The following is a 16806-nucleotide window of genomic DNA, read 5'->3' as shown; positions in this document are numbered from 1 at the left end:
TGGCAGCACGAGCCCAGCATTTACACATGTTGTCATTGGACAAGGCACAAATTAGCCTTCTCGTTGCAATGAGACCCCGTCAGCCGCTCCCCTGCATCGCCAGGAACCTGCCAGGCTGCGGGATGCTGCCAACACCGCCTGCCCACCGCCACCCCCAGCTCCTGGGACTGTCAGCACTCCCCATGGCACAGCTTTCCTCTTTGTGAGGTGGGCAGGGAAGGGGTGGGTGTGCATGCAGACATGCAGGCAATGCAGAGGCTACTGAGCAGAACAGTGACAGGAAGCTCTGCCACCACCCTGCCCCACCACTAGATGCTCACAGGGCACTTATGGATGGTAGTGCTGGGGGATCTGTGCTTCCTGGGCTGCACAATGCTGCATCCTTCTCTCCTGCCCACACCAGAATATAGAGGAAGCACACACTGTACCCTGGACTTCTCCTCCAGCCTGGTCATCATGACGATCGTTGCTGTTCTCTGCTCCCACACCATTCTCCAGAAGTCACCAAATGTTTCTGGCAGAGGTCCCTGGGTTGCAATGTAGGCGTTCTGCTTCCGATAGCCATCAATGTAATTGGCGTTGATGTAATCGCTGCCTGGGACCCCTGAAGAGGAAGAAGGCAGAGTGTTACTCCAGGGACAGTGTGTGACCCTGTGCCTATCACTCTGTTGGGTCCCGTGGGCAGGGAAAGAGGCTGGCACAGTCACTGGGCTCTGAACAAGGCTCTGTTACAGGGTGATGCCAGAATCTCTCCCTGCAAAGGGCATGAAGGGTGCCTGAACAAAGAAGAACCCTTTGCAACTACCACATTAATGCAACAATCAGGCAGTACCAAAGCAGAGAGACAGCTGCCAGCAGCACACAAAGGGAAGTTCACAAGCAGGAATATTAAGGAGCTCGTTTGGCCCCAAGCAACTGATTGAAATAATTGTCTTATATTCACCAGCTATTTGCTTTGGTCCTGAAGCACCTTTTAGCATTGAGGCCACTAGCGGGGGATGTTGGGCAAGGGATGTCCTCCTGCCTCTCCAGCACTCCAGAACCAGACACCTTCCTCCACCACCCGACTCCTCCTCAAGGCCAGGCCCCCACTGCTGCCCACTGGTGGAGGTTGCTCCAGCCCTCGCCCTGCCTCCATCACCTCGAGAAAAGGACTTTCTTGTACAGGCTTTTAAAATGCAAATGCCCAGTTGCTAAAATGAATGCGGCAAAGCAGGGGCCTGGAGCTGCATTTCCCAAATCTGCTCAGCATGGGCTGTGGGGAGGGAAAGCAGCAGGAATCTTCTTGTCCCAAAAGGAGAGTACATCTGCATTTCATTAGAGGTAGGAAACAAAGCTGGAGGGCTCCCTTTTGCCCCTTTGTCTAGGGCAGCCTTTTCCTGCAGGTCCTGACAGCCTCCAGCACAACAAAGGCTATGGGCAAGTGGCAGCAGCCAAAGTGCAGCCCCTCAAAGGGCTGGGACCTGGCAGGGCTCTCCAACGTGGCTCCGAGGAAGGCAGCCACCACCAACAGCAATGGTATAGTACTGGCAATGAGAATTCCCCCATGTGTCCATCCCACAGCTGCCTAACTGAGGGGTTTGCCTGTGATTCCTGCAACAAGCCTCCATATCACTGCTGCTCACAGGTCCTGCTGTGTAGGACCAATTGGATCCCCCCCCTGCTCCCCCAGGGGATCAGTGGTGCATTAGCATTAGAAAAGCCACTTCCATCCCAAGAAAAAGGATGCAGGGGCCACCTGTATGCAAAGCCAGAACAAGAGATGGCCCCCTGCTATTGCAGGCTCAGCCACATGCCGGGAGTCACTCTTACCATCGATGGAGGTCAGGATGACTCGGGAGTGATCATAGGCAATCACGTTTGCATAGCGGTTTTTCGGTTTGTTCACTTCCAGGTTGGAGTTCTCCCAGGTGAACTGCTGCCCGGGATCGATGGACTGTGGAGAGAAGAGGGAGGGAGAGAGACAGCAGTGGTTACACACAGTGGGATGGGATGCTGCAGCACACAGCGCTTACCCAGGGCAACTGCATTTCTCTGCACATCTCCCCCAGCACAGACACAGCTTCCTGGGGTGTCCAAGCCAGATAATCACACCAAAGCATGGTCCCCAGTGGGATTCATCTCCAGGGATTGCATGCAAAGCAGCCCTCGATGGCTGTGGATGCGCCTCCATCACTACCTTTGTGGTGTGCTCATCCTTTCCTCCAGATCGACCCATCAGCAGCAATCTGGTCTCATGCCTGGGCTCCGCAGAGATCTGACTGTGCAGTTCTTGACCCATTGGTTTTATTAGATCTTGAACTGCAGTTTGCTGAAATACAGTGACCCCTTGGTATCTCGTGCCCCAGGAGCTCTGTTTATTAGTGCCCTGCAACAGAGCCTGTGAGCTTATGCCAGGGAACAGTCATGAAAATTGATAGGTTACTATTCACTGCTCCAGCTACTTATGCAATGTAAACATCTCCCATTTGAGTTAACAGACTGACAAGGAGCAATAAACCCGGAGGAGAGATGCAGTTACAAATCCTTACGTCCCATGTGCCACCTGGAAAGCACGCACCCCAACACTTCTGGTGTGCCCACACTTCAGCACCTGTCCTGGCTCCTTCATGGCCTGACAGCCCCAGCAGCATTTCTGCACATCCAGCACAGAGCCAGCCTGTGTTCAACTGCCCCCAGCCCACTGTCCTGCCCTGCAGCAGCAGGAGGAGAGCCCAGCGCCAACGGAAACACACGGGAGGATGTGACATCACAGCGACGCTAATAGGTAGTTTGGGAAATGTAGGATGTAAATAGACATTTCCAAACTGCAAGCCTGTAATTTTCTATTATTAGCGTAATAAGCAGGCAGCAGCAGCAGCAGCAGCAGCGCTCGGCAGCACTGCGGCGGGGATGGTGGTAGTGAGCTGGCACGCAGCTGTGAGCCCAATGCCATGGCCCTGCAAGGCCCTCTACCCCAGCACAAGAGCCACAGCTCTGCAGCACTTTGCTTTGCAGTTGCTCTCGCTCAGTCTCCAACTCAGTGCCAAAAGGCTGCAGGGCTGCCTGAGTGGTGGGAGCTGCGTGCTTTGCCCAACAAGTGTGTGTCCTGCAGGGTGGTGGGAAGGGTTTGTTCCTGGGGGAGCCCAGAGCCCCTTGCTGGGGAGCAGCACCAAGGTGTTGCCATTAGGGTTAATTGCTTTGATGTGCAATGAGGATGTGCTGAAATGGTCTAATCATCGTCAGCCTCTTCAGAGGGCAAACAGGTGAGAGTCAGAAGTAATACAGCACCTGAGTGCAAAGAGGGTCTAATTAAATACTCCTGCAAATTAGTGACTCATTTAGAAGTAAAATGATTTAATTTAAACTCTGGTGATGAATTAATGTACACCTGTTCCACCCTTTAAAGTGAACAAATGAGTAAATAAACAGGAGGATGATGGGCTGCTTGGAGTAGGGCTAAAGCCCATGACACAGAGTGGTGTTGACAAGCCCTGTCCCATCACAGGGTGATGCTCTGCAGTCCCAACTCACAGCAGCACTGCCTTGTTTCCCCTTGTTCCACACTAGCCTGGCACTGGGAGGCTGCCCAGCTCCTTTCTTGGACCTGCAGGAATCACTGCTTCATCCCAAACTTGATCAGAGTAATGCTTTCAGCTCAACCTTCCTAGAAAGCAGAAGGGCTGAGAAACTGGAAGGAAATGAGCCAGGAGCAAACTTAAAAGCACCAAGACTTTTAGTTTTGCTTTGCTTTAAAGTGACAGGGGAGATGTTGTAAGACAGAAAGTGCAAATTAAGAAAAAGCCCAATTAGTAAAACTCCTCCTTCCCAGCATGGAAGTGCAAGGAGCAATCTCTCTGAAGCAGCTCAGGGATCCCTGCTGTTCCTGCCATCAACTTAAAGACGGAGCCAGGCCATTGAAATGGGAATGGGTAAAGGCTCTTTCCTCGATAGACTCGAGAGCACTTTACAAATGCCTCAAATATGTCCCTGGGTGCCAGTTTGTCTCTCAGCTGCCTTGCACTGTGGGTGAGCTGCCCTTCTTCCTCAGTGCAGCTCCAGAGCCCCTCCATGTGCGGAGCCCCTCAGCTGCAGATGTGGGCAGTGCCATGGGGCAGGGACAGCTTGGCTACTGTTGGCTACCACTGGCCGTGGCCCTGTGCTGCTCTGCAGCCCATGCTGCTGCTCAGGGGCACGGCTGGGGTAGGCTGTTAGTGCTTCGTGGCCTCCAGTGAAATCAACCACATTAGCACAGGCATTGACCGCTGTCAATCCACGCTACGCCTCAAATGAGGACATAATGCGCTCCCAAATCAATGGCTGGCAGCGCTTCAGCCTTATTATTTCCATTACCGGAACGTGAGCACTGTGTGCCTGCCAGGCCACTTCCCGAGTAGCCCATTAAACTCACCGTGTGTGGCTCCCCTGCTGCCCTCAGAGCCCTGCAGCAGCATCCCAGGGCTCACCTGAGCACTCCAGCACTGCTCTCTGGGCAGGGGGTGCTGCCCCTTGCTGGGGCTGCAGGGGTGGGAAATGCATTGTCCTTGATTGCTGCAGGTGCGTTTGCACCACTGCAGGCTTCCCCCAGTCCAGGACAGGATCCTGCCCATGTCCCCAGACTGCAGCATGGAAAGGTGGCCCACAGGAGGAGCTCCAACACAGCCACAGCACCGCCACGGCTGCTGATAAATAATTAACAGCTTTGGCCTCCCTTCTCCTTATTTAATTCCATTAATCCCGCACTGTAAATTCACTATAGCTCTCTATGTACAGTAAAAATGAAATACCCCCAGTTCACAGAATCACCGAGGCTGGAAAAGACCTCCAGACTCATCCAGTCCAGCCATCCACTGTTATAGCCGGCAGGAGCTGCTGCCAGGCCATCACCCCTCACTCCCACCAGCTCTGCAGCTGGGTCCCTCCGGTAGCACCACAGGAGCAGTGGGTGTAGCAAGGCTCCTTAAGCACAGCCCCCCTCCCAGATCTGCTATCTCCACATCCCTGCTGCATCCCACCCTGCAGCCCTCCCAGCACATCCCCAAGGGCAGCTGTCGCTGTGCCATACACAGGGACAAGATGACAGCAGACTCACTGCACCCGCACTCCTCCTAGGCAACAACTGGGCTCTGCAAACCCACCCCAGGTTCTTTTTTTGCAGGTAACTCCAATGGGAAATGACTGTTCTGATGCCCACACGCTGATGAGGGGTAACTGTTCCTGCTTTGGGGCCCACCCCAGTGTCAAACACCCTACGAGCCTGTCATGTTCAGTGTAATTTCTAGCTGATGAAGAGTCAAACACAGCAGAATCCAGGGGAAAAAATTACATGCAACAATCAGCTACTTAATAGCTGCTTCAACATGAAAAGCACAACTGATTGGTGCTCTCAACCAGCCATGATACTCTAAAGAAAGAGAAATGAGAAGAGAGTGGCTCATGAAAACAGCTCAGAGAATTTTCTTAATGCTCTTTTTTTTTTTTTTCCCCCAACACAGCTCCCACATCTCAGCATTATGCTGTGGGCTCCCGGCAGTGCCAAGCCAGCAAGGGGCTGGGAGTGCCTGGGTGCTGCATCCCCACCGCATGGCAAAGGCACAGCCTGGCTTAACCCTTCTGCTGCACTCCAAACTGAAGGCTCAAGGTCGACTGGTACATCTGCACACTGGCATCCCAAGCTGTGACACTGAAATGCCACCAGTGGATGCTCAGCTCCAATCTGGACCAAACTGCAGAAGGACAGCAAAGCCCCTCACTCGGCACCTTGAAGCAAACGTGAGCTCCATGCCTGCTTCAGATACGCACAGCTCACCCTCTGAACCAGCTGGAATTTGTCCCTCTCCTTCTCAGTGCAGAGATCTGCATTCCCTTTCCTGGCATATCTAATCTTACCTCGTGGGCAAATGTTCTGATCTCATCTCATCTCATCAATCAGTGCAGGTATTCAGTGGGAAGGGGCAGCCACAGGCGCAGGCAGATCACGATTCTAACAGAAGTATTAACACCTGCAAAGGCCACTTTCCAAATTTATGCCCTCCTTAACACCAGCGGAGGATTTATTTGTAAGTCCTCTACAGCTCAAGAGGGTCCTGCATGTGAGCACACAGACACCAACTCCATTTGCAACCACAGCGGAAGCAGGGCAGGCTGCAATGCATTCAGCCCTTTCCCTGCCCAAGCTGTGCACCGACTGCTTGCAGCATGTTCCCACCGCTCGGGGCTGGCAGGGCTTGCTGGCAGGTTCCCAGCCTGGCGTGGGGCCCAAGCACTGCCTGCAGCTCCCCAGCCCTCTCTGCTGGGGGTCTGAGCACAGCCCCAGCCGGCACCGCTCTGCTGCGCTCACCTCGTACTCCTGGGAGAACTTGAGGCCATCGTTGGCCTTCAGCCGGTCGATGTTGTCAGCGAGGTCGGTCACGGGGATGGGCGGGTGGTCGCGCATGCCTGCAGGTGCAACAGAAAGGGAGGGGGGAGAGAGAATGGTTACAGCACAGCACTATGGGCAGGGGGACCGCAGCACAGCAAACCCGATGGGTGGGCGCAGGGCGGACATGTGTGACGATGTGAAGCGCCGGGCGGGATGGATGGGAGGTCGGCGAGATCATGCGGCACGCGCTCTGAGCACACGGTTCAGTGAAACAAAAAGAAAGGTGATGTGCAGAATGGGAATGACTGGGTGAGCATGCTCGGACAGTACAGCACCGGGCACCCAGAGCAGCCGAGCGGTGGGAACGGCCAAGGGGATGCTGTCAGTGTGATTCCTGGGCTCCCGGATGGGCTGGAGCTGGATGCAGGGTTCTCTGGCACTGCCACCACCAAGGGTTGAGGCTGATCCTAACCATAGCATCAGCCTAAAGATCTCACCCAGGCCTGCGGCATGGGAATTCCCTGAGAATGAAATAATACAGCTTCTGGGTGGGCAGAGGCTCCTCTGCCCCCTGGGGAGCTGTGGAAGACAGCAATGACCCCATGGAACAGACTAAGGTCCCCTGGTTGGGGATCACAGAGGTTTCAGAGCTCAGCTCAGGGTGGATGGATTTAGAGCCTGACCATCACAACATCTTTCCCTGCAGATGAGATGCTGAACTGGCAGGAACGTGGCTGTGAAACACCTCGTCCAAAGCCTAGCTCATCCAGATCCCAAGGCTCCTGACTCTGTTGGCGGCTCTGTGGGTTTCCCAGAAACCCCACATGGGTAATAACAATTATTAATAGGCTAAAGCTGTTGATTCACACCCAGGGAGACAGGCTGGAGCATGGCCAGGAGCTTCTTGACTTCTCTGGAGCCTGAATGCTGCCGCAGATGGCAGTGATGGGCTGCCAAGGTGATGGAGCAGTCCCTGGGCTGGGTATGTGCATTTTATGCAGCGGTGACAAGTCATTAGGTGATAACATGGAAGTGTCACAGTATATTACACTGCAGCCACTGCACAGCAGGGCTCCAAACACCTCTGCCAAAGGCACCTGCCATTGTCGAACAAAGGCAAGACCTGATCCAGCACACGTTTGTCCTTCTACCACTGGGCAGTGCAGGTCCACGGCTGGTCTGAGAGCACACGGACATGGGGAAGGAGCTGTTCCTCATTGCCTTGTGCTGCAGTTCTCCTGCAGATAGTCCCCTGTTGGCCACTTTGCCCACTGGGATCCTCACGCTCTGGTTTTTGCACACTCTGCTGTTGCTGCCAGAGCACAGAGGCTGCAGATCAGTAGCAGCCTTCACAGCACAGAGTTGTTATGGGGGGGGTTGGTAAGGAGAAAGGCATGGGAGCAGGGCAGAAGTGTGGGGCTGGAAGAAGAAAGGCTGAAAAACAACTACAGTATATAGTTATCCTTGTGTGGTCATGTACAAAGCACAGTAGAGCCATGGAAATCAGTGGAGCTACAGATATGTCTCTGCTGAAAAATGCAAGGGTCTATCTCCAAAACTAAGCTTTACTACTTGAAGGGGTGCTGCACCACAAAAGATCTGTATGCACAGAAGAGGAGGAAGAGGCAAACGGTATCCCATTATGGTGCACATGGAACAAGAGCCTCATATGGCACAGAGTAAAGCAGAGGGGATTGGTGGGGACTTGTGCTCACCACCAGGACTTCTACATGCTCTTGCAATGATTCTGGCAGCAGGAGCTCCAGCTCCCTGCCAGGCTGGGAGGGCTGAGAGGTCTCACAGTGCCACTTCTCCCACTCCCATTTAAGCAGCCGGGAGCAGATGATTTTATGTCTGCTTTAGAGTGAACTTGAATCTCACAAGACAAAGAAGAAATAATGGGGCAGTCAGGCTCATAATCTGATATTACTGCACGCAAACTGCTGGAATACCCTTGGTGTCTGCTGCCCATAACCCTACGGCTAATGCTACAGGGGAAGAAGCAGAGGAATGTGCAAGCAGGGGGCCAGGAGCACCCTTCCATTTGGCCAATGGGGCTTTCTAACTGGCCACCTTCTGCAACCCAGCTGCCCCCACACAGGCCTGCAGGAGCCTCCTGGCAGCCCAGCACCAGGGCCTCCCCTTCTGCCACACTGTGCTGTGCTGCTGGTAGCCGCGCATGGTGTCCCAGAGTGGAATCACTGCCGTTCTATAGTGAGTGAGGGTGACCTTCATGACATTGAAACAAAAATTACAGAGACAAGAAAGAAAGGGAAAGAAAAAGCAAACAGGTGTCAAAAGAGAAATACAGGAGTTAAAACTAACTTGAGATATTCGGGCAACTGGGGACACTGGCACCTGCAAAGAAAAGAAACGGGGCAAGAACAGAAATCCCATTAGCCTTTAAGTCATCATCGCAGAGGTTCAGAAATGGAAAGACAAAGAGGTGAAGATGCAAAAGAAAGCAGCACCTGCACAGCACCGAGCCTCCCTCCTGCATAGGGCCACCTGCCCCTTTAGCTCTTAGCTGTGCCCCAGTACTGATGCCCAAATGGCACGGAGGGATGTGCAGGGGAGAGGGCACAGAGTCCTCCACCTGATGCAGAGAGCCACATTTCACATTGCACACCACCACGCACAGCCTCATGCTCGAGGGCAGGCAGCCAGGGGTGGTTTGTGCTGCACACAGCCCCAGCAGCCTCTGCTTGGTGCTCAGAGCCCCCAGTTTGCCTGCAGCTTGGTTGGCCTCCTGTCATGGCACACTGGGACGCTGCACAGTCCTGGACTTAGCCAAGCAGTATATTAGTACTGTCGGTCCCTGTTAGTACAGGCAGGCTGGCAGTGGGGGAAGTAACCCCTGTCTGAAGTCAGACCTACAAAAATGAGAAAGCTTAATATTTAATAACAGCAGACCAATTAATTATGCATTAAACAAGGTTTCCCTGCACAGCACACTCCAGCAGTGGAACTGAGGTGTGCTGGGCCAGTAGCCAGCACCTCTTGTCAGTGCACCCACACAGCACCACCTGGGCCACCAGCAGGTGACAGAGCAGCAACATGGGCCCGCTGGGCTTGGTGCCTTCCTTGCCTCCTTGTTAACGAGTACAAGGCTGTCAGGAGCTGGAGCAGTTATTGCTAGCCACATGACATCCGCTTATGCCCTGCAGAGCCTCATTACTGACGCAGGGTAGGGGGAAAGGATGCGGTGCTGTCACTTGGCGGGGAGTGCTGGCAAGCAGCATCACAGGGCACTGCTGCATCTCCAGTGTATTGGACTCTTTGGGTTGTTTTCTCTCTCCAGAGAGCTCTGCAAAATTAATGAACAAGGCAGTGTTGTTGGCTTATGCTTAGGCACAGGTGGGGAAGAAGAAATCTCCTGGACTGCTCTTCTTTTTGATGGCAGCTCTTGACCCCTCTTGCAGCTCTAGCGAGGGATGCCCTCGCTGCACAACCCCACTTTCTTTGTTGGAGAAGGAGCAGCTTTAAGCCCAACCTGTTACACTCCTCCTTGCAATGAACCACAAGCAGATAGCAAGATGGCTCTTGTGTCCCTGGGCTGTAGGATGTATCACACAGACCTGTCCCCAAGCACAGGTGTCATAGAGCAGCCCTGCTCAACACCTCACTCCTCCTCTGAGAGCTGCTGTGTGTCACTGCTGCTCCCTGCCATCTGCCCGCTGAGATGTTCCCTCCCCATTGCAGGTCCCCCCTTGCTCCCCACAGCGTTTTCCTCCCACGCTGGTTCATGTTGCGGCCAATTACTGTGCCAGGTGGGCTGACAACTGCCAGGCTGTTGCTGCATCCTGCCCGTGAGAGCTGCCACCAGCCCTGCCTGGGAGCTGCAATTCCCCCTACAGCTGCTCTGGCACAGAGGGAGACATGCTGGTGGAGTCTGTGCTGCTGCAGCCAGGGCTCAGACCTCTGTGAGAGGCACCAGGAAAGGCTCCGCTCCCCCTCCCTGCCAGGCACAGCACGTTTACATCAGGAAATGGTCCCTTCAAAACCCTCCTGTTAGACGAAAGCTTTTAGATGAATGAGCAGCGGGAGGAAAAGGAAAGTAGGTTACAGACCAGGAGGAGCTGCGAGTTAGAAAAGAGCTGTGCCTCATTTACTGCCGAACTGCTCCCTCCATCACAAAACGAAGCCCTCCTCCACTTCATCTGTGGCTCAGGCTCTCTGAAAGGCTCTGAATGAGCTGGGGTGAGCCCGTCTCTGATCGTGACAATGACAGGCACTGTGCTTTTGGTGCCATCAGAGACGTACAGACATAAAGCAGCAGCATGAGACCTTTCTGCAGCGGGAAGTACAGTTGCCTCTGCGGGCTGTCACACAGCTACAGCCTGAGGCACCAGAGGCCAGTGCAGGCATGACTGGAGATGCTCTGCACTGAGCAGGCCTATGCAGAAAGCAACAGCTGTTCCTGAACCATCATCTGGACTGAGGCCATTAAAACCAGCAGTGTCTGTCACTGGGACCCAGCACTGCTCGGGCAGCAGCAGCGGCTGCAGGAAGCTCTTTGTCCCCAGCTGAGCAGGACTGAGACTCCCCCTCTGGTGTGGGGTCCTGGCAGAGGGGAACTGGGGCAGGTGGGGCATGAGGGGTTTTGCTGCTCCCTACCTGGAGTCTGGTAGTTGAGCCGCCTCATCTCGACCGGATCAGAGGAGTGGGCCAGCAGTGAATCCTTCAGGCCAATGGAGTGCTCATCTTTGGAAGAGGGGGAGTGTGCTCTTTTCCTGTACACAGAGAGGACGGAGACAAGCAGGTGAGCTCTGGCATCAACCAACCTGGAAAGGAGTCAGAGTCCCTATGTCCCAGATACCCAGCTCCATCCCAGGGCCCCTGGGGTTCCAGGCAGGTCACATCCCATTCTGTACCTCCAATTTCCCTTCTATGGGACAGCAGTGGTCGTATTTCAGTGATGGCAGAGGTTTGATTAGTGAGGCACTTTGAAATGAGATCTTCTGCATAACACTGACCAGAGAAAAAGCAGTCAGAGGCAAGATCTCATTTCCTCACACTCCCTCTAGGAACTATTTCCTGTCGTGGAGGGATATAATCAAAATTTTTTTTCCCCATGTATTAGACATATTTAAATATAGAACACTGTAATATAATAGTGTAAAGGCTCTTCAGGGTGTATTTTATTGGGCCATTAATATACGTCTTGAATGGCTGAAGGCACCCAAGGCGTGTATTAATGGAACAATAAAATACACTGTTGTCTCTTCATGCTATATTTATGCCTAAAGCAATGCCACCACCTCGGGCTCTTGCTGGAATTCACAGGCAAAGCAGGGACACATCCAATCAAGAAGTGGACAAGTGAACACTAAGGAAAATCTAATACTGTAAAAAGGGTTTCCAGCAATTCTCTAAGTCCCACTTCTTGTTCTGTGTTATAAATACACACGGTATTCCCATGCAGTACAGAAGATGTTGGGCAGGAGCAGGATGGGAGCACTGTCCCCATGAGCCTGTGCCAATCCTGATGCCTTGCCGAGATGCTGACCGTGCAGCAATATGTAGAGACTCTGTCTTCTGGCTACAGCCTGAAAATGGGTTCTGCCTGATGCTGAACCCCTCTGCTGACCTGATGCTTTCTGCAAAAGAGGAGGCTGCATCACTGCTACTCTGTGTAAATGCCAGCACATTTACCATCCAGCACATCGCAACAGCCAGTCTCTGCCTTCAGCTCTGCTGGGAGGCAATCTGAAGCACCCTGAGGGTTGCCATGCTCTGCACAGAGGCAGCTGCAGCTCTGGATTGGGGCACACCGAGCCATGAACCATCAGAAGCTCTCAGTGCAGGCACAGGGTGCTGTCGCTTCCCCTGGCAGCTGTGCATGTTGGGTTGGCACGAGTGATCAAAATGGTAGAATTTAATGCATAAATCACAAGTGAAATCTCCATTCCCTCTGCAGCTCAGGTCATGAGCAGCTCCATCCGCAGCCTGCCCTGCATCAGACACTGGGGTTGTTCAGTAGGGAGCACCAGTGTGTGAGTCTTACGATACCCTGACTCTTCTCAACATCTTAGAAGCCTTTTAGCTGCCTGGACTGAGACAAAAGAGCTGAAGGACTGAGTGCTTTGCTAGAAAGAAAGAAGAATACATGGCAAATAAATAAAGCACTGTTCTTCTCAGGAGCAAGGCAGGATGTGCTGTGTGCTACTGTGTGCCAGTCCTTGAGCCCTTGAGCAAGATGGCCCAGCTTTGCTGGGGAACAGGCACAGCATATAATGGATGTTTGTCTCTCTTATTAACCTAGTCGGGGCTACCGCTGAACAAACCTCCAGACCCCAAGCTATCTCCTGCTACTCAGCTTCAATTCATTCTCATTGTAGATCTGAAATTGTGAATATGCTCCACGAGTACCTATGGGAAAAAATGCCTCCGAAGAGGCGGATGGCAAAAAGCAGTGGGATAATACAGCATCCCTGTGAGCACATGGATGGTGCTGGTTGCAGACATGCTGCTGCTGCATGGGCTGGGATGGGAATGCTGGGTGTCAGCACAGAGGGTTTGTGCTACTTTCTGCTGCTTAGCTCTGGGTTGTGCCAAAATGGGCACAGGCCCAGGGATAGACTTTCCCTGGCAGAGGGGGAGAAGGCCATTTTTTCAACGTCAAGTTCAGCGAACATTTCATTTCTTCCAATTGTCTGGTATTCCCTTAACATTTCCTCATTACAGAACGCGAGAATGCACCTGCACTCTTGCCAGAACAGCTCTCAGTCTGAAGTGACTGAGAATAGAAAGAAACACATATCACTGCTGTTGTTGTCCTTTCTGGATTTTTAATTTAATTGCGAAAACAATCTGGGAAAGTCTTTGTGCTGGAACCACCTCCCTGTGCCAGCCTGCGATGCCTTTGAGGAAATAAAGTCTTTGTAAACCCCCGGGGTTGGCATGCCCCTATGCTCCCAAAAACAAAGATGCCCCTTACTAGCTTCAGGCTTGATATTTACAAAGGGAAATAGACTTGAAATTTTAGCAAAACAAGAAGATAAAATGGATTCCTACCTTTCTTGTTTACTAGATCCAGGGAAGAGCAGAAACAGAAAAAGGAAAAGATCACTGACACAGAAAGGCACTGACTGCACATGCACAGCAGAGCTCCATTTAATCAGACAACAAAAGCAGCTCCCTTCCCCTAGCTACAGATACATATGTAAATAGAGAGTCCAGGAGGAGCAGAACCTTGGAGCTGAGCTGATAGAAAATGTGACCTAGTGTAATTGAACAGGCTATGCGAACACATGCAAATGCAATCTGCAGCTCCTTGTGAGGACTGACAATTGCCTCACACCACAGCTACAGCTGTAGCAGGGCTGCTCTGCTGCCCATAAGCAGGCGGCTGCTTCAGCAGGGACACAGCAGCCAGGACCCAGAGGCCTCAAGAGGAGAGCTCTTACTTTGATGTCAGCCTGCCATAACCATGCGCTGTTTTCACCCCGTTCCCCCTGTCAGAATTCACAGCAGTGGGGGCACTGCCAGAGCTCCAGCAGGCAATTTCAGAAGGCAAGCAGTGCTACGTATGCCCCTGGTGCTGCAAATCCAAGCTGTGAGACCAGAGAGTGATCAGGCTCCTTCTAAGGACAATGCTGCTCTCCGTCCCACTGCTCACAGGTTTCCAGAACCCACAGCAGCTCTGTGTCCTTGGGCTGATATTAATTACTTTCCATATATCCAGCCCTGCAGTCTTTGTATAGCAGCTTTCTGCTGTACCGGGTAGAGTTCTTTCTCCTCCCTATGACCCCTAAGGACTGCCTACCTTGGCTCCCCACACCTGAAGGGAAGAAGCAGGGTCATGAAGGTGCCACCACCTGCAGTGCTCATGCTATACCTGCAAATGCCCTGGAGCATATCTCACCTTTTGAAGAGGAGTATAGCGATGACGATGATTATGATTAATATCACAGCCAAGACAGGTCCCATCACCCACAGCATCTCCGGCTCGTCCTGCTGCTTCGCTGAAGCCAATTCCATCACAATCTCATCTGAGTAAGGGCTGGCTGCGTATCTCTTCTGAACAGCACCGCAGGAGAGGGAGAGAAAAGCAAGCATCCATTAGGCTAAAGCAACAGCCAGATCCCTGAAACACAGAGGTTTCCCCTCGCCTCTGGCTAGCAGGGAACAGTGTTGCTTCTCAAACCACATATCCTCCCTCTCTCAGCATCAGCAGAGGTCCCACTGCAGAAGCATTATCTTCCTGGTGTGACACATCCCTGTGCCAGCAACTTTCTGGCTAGCAGACCTGGCCCTGAGGTGCCAAACTGGAGCAGCCCAGCTACGAGCCACTTGCCAGCCCTGGATTCTCTCGGAGCCAAATCACAGGCTTTTGAATCCCAACCAATTGCACAGTGGGGCTGGCTGATGATTCCTAAGTGGTTCGTAATACCTGCTGTGCTGATATCAACACATCTCTCCAGGACAGGGCTATATTAGGAAAACCCCTGCTGGGCTAGGCGGTTTTCTTAAAGGAACAAAATGACAGGAACATTTTCTTCCCGATGTCTCTGCTCTGATAAACAGACCTTGGAAAGGGGCTCGTGCTCACAGGTCCCTTTCCAGACATTTCTGCGTTCTGGCAGCCCAGTGATTTACAACCTGAAGCTCCAGCTCTCCAGCCCCACCAGCAAGACAGGATTAGCAGAGACCCGAACCCTTCCTGCAGCACAATGACACTGCACCTGGCCTGTTCTGCTGCTGTTGCTAAGGCTTACGGAGCTGTGCTGTCCCTTTGCAGCTCAGCAGGGTTAAACACTGCAATAAGAAATCCTTTCCCCCTATTAGCGAGGGCCAGAGATACCTCATTTCTGTGCCTGTGGCTTTCGAGCAGCACCTGCTGCCTTGCATTGGAGAGCTGGGAATGCTCTGCTCTCGACACAGAAAGATTTGGTCACTGGAGTGGTGCCTGCGGGTCTATGAATCGTCCATGTTAAGGCTGGAGTTTAAACATGCCCTTCTGTCTGCGTGCATGTGAGGGGATGGGAGAGAAACATCAAGCGTGCTGCAGCCACACAACCACACAATTTGATCTCCTCTCACAGGTGTCCTTGATCCCAGCCAGCCTGGTTTCACACGTGTGGAGTACAGAGGATGCTCTTATCTGTGCCTTCCTTCTGGCAGCATGCAGGTGCAGCATCCTCGCTGCTCTCCTCGGCTTTATCATTGGGTAGAAATGCCACTGGCTTGTGGGGGTGAGGAGGAGGCTGCTGCTTTGACTGTGTAACTTTTCAGCTTCCTTCAGTGTCACTGACATTGCCGCTGGCTCCTGGTTCAGCTCTGTTCCTACAGCAAATCTGCTCAAGACCACTGCATCCCATTGGCCCCTGGTGCAACACGGCAGGGTGCAGCTCTGAGCATGGCAGAGACAAGAAGATGCTCCATCAGAGGTGAGAGAAGGGGCTGAGGGCCTGGGGCTTCTCTCTGTAGGGGGAAAAGGGCTGCTCTGGAAGGAAGGCATACTGGCTTTACTCAGCCAGATTAAGCTGCAGTGGGCATGGAGAATGAGCCCACTGCTTCGTGCACCCAAGGAACATACGTCCACCTCCAAGCTTTCTGCAGGGTGGGGCAAGATTCACATTTCTGCAGAAACCTTTTGGGAATACCTCCTTTCATGAGAAGGCAGGAGCAGAAGAAGTCAGAAGGGCTGTTACCTCAGTGGCATTTCCAACAGCAGACTGAGAGGTGCGAGCACCCCTGAGCTCAGACAGGTGTTGTTTCAACCACCCATCCCTCCACCTTTGAAAAATGGTGATGCTTTGCTTGTCTGCTGACACCAGAGGCACAGCAAGCAATTTCAGAGGAGCTGAGTGAGGGAGATGGTGCACAGAGCTGGAAAGAATGTCTCAGGCTTCAAATGAAAATGGGTGTGATGCAGCAGTGGATGCAGAGAGGTGGCAGCTAGGAGTAAAAACCCCACTGGCAGCTGACTGGGGGGCTATGGCAAATCTGTGCTAGGGAGGAGAAGATGTTCATCATCTGGTTATGATCATCTCTTCTTAACAGGGACTGCCAGGAGAGCATACCTGGGGGCCTCTGCTTTACCTTATTGTTACTTTGTGACTCTCCTCCCCTCACCAGCGTGCACATCTTGCCACAAGAACACGTGAGCCGGATGAGAAATGAAGAACTTGACCAGCCCTAATGAGCCATTACAAGCAAATGAGGCTGAGGATAAAAGCCACAGCTTGGAAGCCGCCCAAAAGATTCTGTGCATCTCTATTATTTCCATTATTTACACAACAGCCACTGCCACCGCCGCTCCTGCCCTTCCTGTTTACAGCTGGATGCTGATGCAAGGTCTCTCAGTGCTGGTCTCTGCTTCGTGCACAGCCACTCCCTTCCCCAGCATAGTCCCAGTGCTTGGTGACAAAGGCACGGCCCATTTGCCTCCAGCAAGGTGAGGCACAGGAGCACGAGGTGCAGCAGGCACGTGCATGGCGTGGCTTTGCCTTGCTGACAGC

The 16806-nt window shown here is 52.9% G+C and overlaps 1 protein-coding gene across 8 annotated transcripts in view; it reads right to left on the bottom strand.

Annotated features, from left to right (window-relative positions):
• PTPRF (protein tyrosine phosphatase receptor type F) overlaps positions 1-16806 on the bottom strand; it is a 332284-nt gene that overhangs the window by 12686 nt on the left and 302792 nt on the right. For 7 of the 8 annotated variants that reach the window (XM_032446277.1, XM_032446281.1, XM_015870116.2 and 4 more), the window contains 7 exons: positions 14208-14362; positions 13358-13369; positions 10958-11073; positions 8666-8698; positions 6320-6417; positions 1813-1936; positions 429-604 (listed from right to left, as the gene is read on the bottom strand). In XM_032446277.1, the coding sequence (XP_032302168.1) occupies positions 429-604; positions 1813-1936; positions 6320-6417; positions 8666-8698; positions 10958-11073; positions 13358-13369; positions 14208-14362 (714 nt within the window). The remainder of the gene's footprint in view (positions 1-428; positions 605-1812; positions 1937-6319; positions 6418-8665; positions 8699-10957; positions 11074-13357; positions 13370-14207; positions 14363-16806) is intronic. The other variant, XM_032446280.1, reaches the window with a different exon arrangement.

Source organism: Coturnix japonica, chromosome 8, assembly GCF_001577835.2.
Source record: "Coturnix japonica isolate 7356 chromosome 8, Coturnix japonica 2.1, whole genome shotgun sequence".
Lineage (NCBI taxonomy): Eukaryota > Metazoa > Chordata > Aves > Galliformes > Phasianidae > Coturnix > Coturnix japonica.
This window is presented reverse-complemented; position numbering and strand designations above follow the sequence as displayed.